Source organism: Octodon degus, unplaced genomic scaffold (assembly GCF_000260255.1).
Source record: "Octodon degus isolate 3935 unplaced genomic scaffold, OctDeg1.0 scaffold00133, whole genome shotgun sequence".
NCBI classification, from domain to species: Eukaryota; Metazoa; Chordata; class Mammalia; order Rodentia; family Octodontidae; genus Octodon; species Octodon degus.
This window is the reverse complement of record NW_004524709.1, coordinates 5,903,698-5,911,460: the sequence shown is the minus strand read 5'-3', so window position 1 is coordinate 5,911,460 and position 7,763 is coordinate 5,903,698. Positions and strand designations below refer to the sequence as shown.

The 7,763-nt window shown below is 35.6% G+C and overlaps 1 protein-coding gene across 1 annotated transcript in view; it reads left to right on the top strand.

Moving 5' to 3' along the window:
* Window positions 1–5,862, top strand: part of Wdr37 (WD repeat domain 37) — an 89,457-nt gene extending 83,595 nt beyond the window's left edge. Inside the window, exons 13-14 of the mRNA XM_004641274.2 lie at window positions 1–94; window positions 3,813–5,862. The exon at window positions 1–94 is cut by the window's left edge and continues 20 nt beyond it. Coding sequence (XP_004641331.1) covers window positions 1–94; window positions 3,813–3,944 — 226 coding nt within the window. The 3' untranslated portion in view covers window positions 3,945–5,862. The remainder of the gene's footprint in view (window positions 95–3,812) is intronic.
* Window positions 5,863–7,763: the final 1,901 nt, after the last annotated feature.

Below are 7,763 nucleotides of genomic sequence, written 5' to 3'. Positions count from 1 at the left end.
AAAAATCATAGCTCTTCCCCATGACAACCGACAAGTGCGATTGTTTGATATGTCAGGAGTGCGACTAGCACGGCTTCCTCGGAGCAGTCGACAGGTAATACATACACACAAAACATGTAGAGAAGAACTTGGCATTTCATACCTTAAATTATTTCTGTCTAGCACAAATCACTTGTGTGATTTTTAGTTTTCTAGTAACTACATTTAAAAAGAGAAATGAGAGAAATCAATTTTAACATATATTTTATTTAAACATGTAATTGGTGTAAAAATGTTAGAAATATTTTACATTCATGCCTCCTTACAAGTTTTTAGGTACTAAATTTTCTTTGGAAATACTTGATTTATTCTTCGAGTTTGTAAAATTTAAAGTTGAAAAAATAGAGTCAACTTGTTCAACTTGTTCCAGACTAGAATTTCAATACCCTGAGTATCAGTATTTGAGTGTAAAATTTGATATGATCAAATGTTCATTTCCCCAGCTTCTTTAGGCATGATTTGAGCTTAGCACATGTGTTAGCTGCTGACATTTATAGATTTTTTTCAGGTAAGCTTATGCAGGGTGGGGCTGTATAAAATAACACATAACTGCTGTATTCAGGCAGGAGCAGTGTTCATCATAGTGGGAGTGGGAGCTCTTGAAGGTGGGATCCTTGCCTTTACTTCCGACCAAAAAAACACCTTTATAAATTGTAGATGAAGAAATTATGAGAAGAAATTATGCTTTAAAAGTTACTTTTATATAAATGAAGGGATTGTTCTCTGTTAACTTTAGATGTGCTGTAGGGGAGTTAGCTGGATGTTTTCCTGTGTGGTTGAGACTTTTGGATATATCAGCCTATCCAAGTCAGAGTCTTCTGTGAAGACACTAGTAGCCTGCATATAGGTGATTCCCTAGGCCATTCTGTGTTTTTGAAGTTGGAGCCAGGGTCTTTAGCATAGATGTTAGTTAGTAGCTTATTTCTATCAGCAGGTAATGGGAATACTTTGTCAAAGCAGCATTTCTTTTGGTGTTTGTATTTGAGTCCCACAGCCAATCATTTTCATTCTGTTTTTATTTGATATCTTTTGAATATTTTTGTGATATCTTTGTGGTGAGTAAGCCAGTTGATTCTGTTAATCCATTCCATTCATCTGTTAATGAGTGACACTTTAGTCCACTTCCCTGTTTGTGCAAGCACATATGCCTCTGGACATTGCCAGACATCTAGCACAACATTCACCAGGATTGGTTGCTGCCTTGTGTCTACTCTTATGATATCCATCGTTGTTAATAATAGTATTGTTTAATGGCATAAAGCCTCAGAGTACAGTTTATGAGCTATAAGCTGGATGTGCACTTCAAAACTATAGACTAAGAGCAGTTATGAAGATAGATTATGAAGTGGAATTTGCCACCAGAATAGCAACACCTTTCCTGTATGTGCCGGGCAGTTTCTGAAAAGCATCTATATTCTTATGTAGAGGTGTGTCAGCTATTTCTTTTTATAGCTCTGAAGTGTAGTGTTTGAAGTTAATTATTGTTTTTATCAGTTCCTCATAAAATTGGAGTAAATATTTAAAAACCTTTGCAACTTCTAGCAAATTCATGAATTGCATAGTGAAGACTTTTTTTAAAAAAATGTTTTGTTAACTGCCAGTTATCGCATCACCTAAGCAGCGTCTTAACGCAGTAGTGTGTTCTCTTTTAAATGGGCTCTGTGTGTGTTTTAAGATTGCTTTGTACAAAGTTTACATTTGAAACAAATTTATGAGGGTATGGCTTCATTACTTTGAAAATATTTTCCTTCAAGAAAGTTAGGAGTTCTTAAAAAACAAAAAAGAGAAGATTTCTGAATAATTTAGTTCTTTAAATCCATATAGACAATTTAATTTTAAATTACCTGTAAACATTCAGTTTTACTGGAATTGTAGAATTCTTTGTGCTTGTTCTTATTCCCTCCTAAAGTGATATATAAAATAGATTTGTTTCTAAGATTAACAAATATCATTCAACTTTATTTTGAACTTATAACATTTCTTCAGGTAAGTACATGTGGTTCCTTTGTCTCAGAACCACAATTAGGAATCACTGACTTACTTTGTAACTACCTATTTTAAAAAGAGAAAAAAAATTGGAACATTTAAGAAGTACAATAGAAAGGACTAATAATTTACAGTTGTTTGACTTTGAGAGTAGTAGGATTTTTTTTTTTTTTTTTTGGCTGCCTCCGAATGCCTTCAGGGCAGGTTTGGCTGGCTTGAATTGTGGGGATGGTACCACAACAACCTGAGCCTGACTGCTTTGTTGAAGCAGCCACTTAAAGAACTGAGCTAAGGGGCAGGCCCCTGACTTTGAGAGTAGTGTAAGCAGCATTTCCCAACAGTATGTTCCAGAGTAGGAGGGTACTGAAGTGCAGTTGATTGTGTATTAGCCTTGTAGGTGAGTAAACAGTATCGTCTTGTACTGCGTGTGTCCAGAGTGTATGTTGTTACTGTCTGCAGAGATCAAGAAGTATCTTTACAGTGTGTTTGCTTGTGCATCCTTTTCTGGGTGAGTAATGATGCTGTAAGCATGTGAGGTATAAAAGTCTCCAACTTCCCCTGGCAAGTGCCAGCTTGTCAAACCATGGGGTGTAGCTGAAAGCTTTCTGTGGCTCCTGGCTTTATGGTCCTTTTTCCCTGTTGTCAAGTACACAGACACCTCACATTTGTTTTCATTTTTATTTTTTTTTTCAGTGCTGGAGATTGAACTGATGCTAGGCAAGGGTTCTACTACTGAGCTTGGATCCCCAACTCCCCTTTTCTTGAGTTGGTTTTGCTAAATTGCCCCAGCCAGCCTTGAGCTTGGAAGTCCTCCTACCTCACTCTCCTAAATAATTGGGATTATAGGCATGTGCTACCATACGTAGCTTTCAGTTATCTTTAATTTTTTTTTTTTGTGCAAAGATTTGACTTGTTCTTTCTCCCAAGAAGTAATAGAAGATATTTTTCTGTGTGGTCTTTTTTAATTACTTTATTTTTGTGCCCTATCACAGTTCTCTCCCCATATATATAAACAACATTACTTATATGTGACTTTTGTGCCATTCTTTGAATGTTGTTTTTTTTTTTTTGCTTAATGAACCTGTCAGTGTTAGTTAATAGTAATTTTTGTGTTTTATTGTGTGATATGACTACATATTAGCCATTTTATTAACTTTAAAAAATACAGGTAATTCCTAAGGTATCATGTATAGACATTCTAAGTACTGGGCATTATCTTAAGTTCTTGTATCTATAAATCAAAACACTAATATGTCACACTGCAAGCTTTGTCAAATACTTCACGGTAATGTCCCCAGCATTATGATACCTAATTAGAATTCCTGAAGATGCCAGGAATATTTCTGAAAGGCCTTTTGCTTGGTGTGACATGTGTATTTTCCAGCTCCTTTATTACTAGCCAATTAGTTGTGTAACAGTATTTGAGGTCTTTGAGTAAATTTCATTTAAATTATAATATTTTCTCTTCTCATTTATTTGTTTAAAATTTTCAAATTAATGAGTTATTTTTGTATTTTACTCTATATTTTCCTAAAGAAAGATTCACAGAGTGTGAGTCACCATTCATTTGTACTGTGTCCTGATAGCACACATCATGTGGCTTGACTGGGACATCACTAAAATCCTATTGCTATGCTCAGTATTTTTGGTTTACTTGGAATTCCAATGTGTGTGTGTTTCCCCCTTTTATTTTACTAGTTTTGAGTGGTATTGTTAATTTCGCTGAAGTTTTGTAAATCTTAATTCCAGAATAATGCCCTCATTTCGGTTTGTTTGATCATTGACAGGGCCACAGAAGAATGGTGTGCTGCTCAGCGTGGAGCGAAGATCACCCCGTATGCAACCTGTTTACGTGTGGGTTTGATAGGCAAGCCATTGGGTGGAACATCAACATTCCTGCATTGTTACAAGAAAAATAAGGTCGCCATTGTTCCTTGATTTTGTGGTTTGCCATGGACCTTTGATTCATGCAGGCTTTTCTGCATATTAATCAGCCATTTCTGTGAGAGTTTGACCCTGGGAAGGGTGCTTTATACATGTTATTTTCACATTGTGCCCAGCTTGCATGAAATGTACAGAAAAATGTGTGATCATAGTTTTTATTTTTGTCTCATGTATATATATTGGCATCCTCCGGTCAGTAGAAGTGAAGCTCACCTTCCATGTAGCACATACAATGCTTGAAAGTTGTTGACATTTGAGAGAACAGTAGGGCATTACATTTGTGTGAATTAATTGTGAACCTACGTACGTATTGTGAAGCCTAAAGTCTGTTGCATTTTCTGGAATAATTATACATATCTACCTTATACTGGGAGGATTGCAGAGCTGCATTGCTTTGGCTAGTGAGGGTCAGGAATCATCAGAGATTTCACATTACTTCTGTATGGCATTTTAGCATGTGCTGTTGTATAATTCAGTTTTAGCTTTTAATTTTTATTGCAGTTCTATAAGAATAACCTGGTTTTGCAACATTCAGAGTTTCTTTTGAAAAAAAAATTTCTGCTCTTTTTATAGAAAATCATTTCAATCTCCTGAGGTCTCATACTACCAAATTCTACAATATAATGATCCTAATCACCGATTTTAGATATAAAGCAAAATTTAAAGCACTTTAGTTTATAGCTGTGGTTATAAACAGTCTTTAGAAATTTCAAATGATATCCACTGAATGTGACTTGACCTTTATAAGAAGGCCCTGCTACCTGAGAACAAAATCTTATTTATTTTTTACATCTTTGATTTGCATATTTCTAAATGGGTTCACTTCCTTGGTGGTATTTGAGAGCCAACAATGCAAATAAATGAGTACTACCTCAAAAATAAATATTTGGAAAACTTCGGAGTCTCACTGTTACCTAGATAAAGCACTTTTTGATTATAGCTGGAATACTGAATTCAACTTAGAAGGCAAGAAAGACAATCAACCAAATGTACCTTGAAGGCAAAAGGTTCTTCAATTAGGCTAATAGAATGATGACCAACACATCTAGTTCACAGTTAACAAGATACTTTTGTCTTGAGTAGCTGGGGTGCCTCTCAGTGCCAATTCTGCTATTGTGTAAGTGAGCCTGTTATTCTTGTCTTCTTAGAAATTACTGTTCATCTGATATTTGTAAGTTAATGTTTCTTGTTGAGTTACAGTTTTGATAGACATCTCACTTACTGCCCTCATATTTGTATTGTAATCCTTTCCATGTGGCCATTAGGAGACTGATCACGTGGAGAGGCACAGGAAGGAAGGTGATATTTCAAACTGTCATGGTGACACACTCCTCACGCCTCTTATTTCTTTGTGCCTATCCTTATTTGGTGGTGACAGAGAGGGCAACACAGCTGATAACTGGTTGGTAGCCACCAGATAAGGTGTAGTACTATAGATAGGTACATAGGACATTTGGGTGTTCTTTGGTGGAACAAGGACAAGAGTGAGAAATGCCTCATGATTGGCATATTTTGTGTAGGTCCTACAGGAGTTGATGTTAGCAACTTCACATCTGAATCATTCAGAATGATTCTGAAATGACTGGTGTAGCAAGGACGGAGAGTCCCAGGAATAGCCAGTAATGATGTAGTATAGAGTTGAGGTTGCTAACTAAGGGACAAACCATGAATATTTTGGAGTAATTTTATTTTTTAAGGTCAAAAATTTATTGTTTATAAGCTCCAGCATTTTCTGATCACTAGATATGACCACAGTGTTTTTTGAGTACTGAAGTCAGGCTGGTTGATTAGAATTTCGTCTCAGCTCCTGCTGTCCTGAGGGTATTTTGCTTGTACTGTATCAAGGCCTGTGATATGTCCTGAATTTACCTTAAAATGAGGAATGGGGGCCACATCCCCTTTCAGTCCATTGCATATGCAAAGGCAGGAATGTAGATGACTTCCAATGTTGAGCTACACAGGCTGTGTTCTTGAGTTCCTCGTATTTTAATTTGGAGAGATAGATATCTTAGGATGATAAGAACGTTGAAAAATATATACACATAGCTAAATCAAATGCAGGAACCAGATTTCTGCCAGGTGAAAATATTTTGAATCTTTTCAAAATACATATTTAGGGTGGCCATTTAGTTCTTTGCAAACTAGTGACCTTCACTGCCAATAGCTGCTCGCCTTCTCTTGCTAATTGGAGGGACCAGCCTCTGACACCAGAATTGAGGCTCCACACTCATTTCTGTTGAGTGTGGAAGACCCTAACGGTGCTTAAGCAGAGTTCTCAGGAGCAGGATGTGACTTACTGTTAACTACTGTGTCATCTTCTAACGTGATTTTATCTTACTGCTGCTGTGGCCCTAAGTATTGTTATTTTCAAGGGATTAGGAGTAGTGCATGCATGCGAGTGCGTGCGTGTGTGCAAGTGTGTGTATATGTGCATGTGGCTAAAATTAAGTCATGTTATCAGCCACATGTGATCTCATATGAAATAGTGTTTTGAAATAGGAACACTATTATATGCTCTCATGTCCAGAATTTCATTTAATAATGGAAGGAAAATGTGTGGTTATTTAAAAATATATGTTGATACAAAATTTCATAAGAGGATTTGTTGTTGGACAAAACAGGAGTTTTCTCAAATACTGCACACCAGTTTCTGTGGAGTCAAGTGTTCTGTACCTATTTTTGATCTGAAGACTATGTAAATCATTTGTTAGTTAAATTTGTGAAAAATTTGTTTGGAGGAAAAAGTATGCATTTATAAGTGTCCTGTGGAATCAGTTATTTTTATTGTATTAATGTAATCGTTTTTGAGTGTTCAATGTCTTCATTGCAATATGGAATTCATTAAAACATCCATGTCCATAATTACTATTATAAAAGTTTTGTGTTATTGAGTATGTTATTTTTTTTACTTTTTTCATGTTTGCTCTGTGAAACATTATGAATAGTTATTTAAAATCACAATTGGCTAGGAACTGATCAAATTATAATATTACCCACTTGAGATATTTGAGTTTTAAATTTAAACCCCAGTTGCATTATTTCCTATCTCTTATGCGAAAGTTAAATGATACATAATTATGCATGTTTTTCCCCATCATTACTAGAAAACCTCAGATGATTAACAATTTGACCTCATAGACGATTTTGGTGAAGTTTCTCAGAGTATCTTTTACTGTTAGCATCGCAAGCTTGTTTGAAAGTTGAAAACATTACAGGAAGTTTAACACCATTTTCTGTGGGAGAAAGCAAATCAAGATTGATCGTGGCAACTTGTACATTGTTATATTCGAAACCGTGAATGGTAATGGTTGTTGCCGAAACCTCAGAAGGTACTGAAGTGTAGTACTGGTTACTTCCTTGCTTGTTGGTGACTCCTTTGTCCAACTTACCAGGGTCATTGCCTAAATAGCATAGTTATTGGAAGTAATATTCAGACCCCATCCCCAGAAGTAGAAATTTTTCCCCTGTGTGACTTTCTTACCTTATTCCCCAGATAGCATGCAATTTTCTAAATTTCATAATTATATCTTTATTAAATTTAAAAGTTGATGTTAGTATAAAGATGACTCATTACTACCATGTTATCAAAATGCTATCCAAACATCTTTGCCCTAGCATCCATACACTTGTTTTTCCCTAATCATTTTAGAATTTTGAAAAAATATTCTAAAAATTGAGAACTCTAATCAAAGTATAGTTCATACTATGGTGAAAGGATGTTAAATATCTTGTAAGAACTCCAAAGTATAGTTTTTTGGTGACCCACTTATAATTTATGGACTGGGTTACAGTCT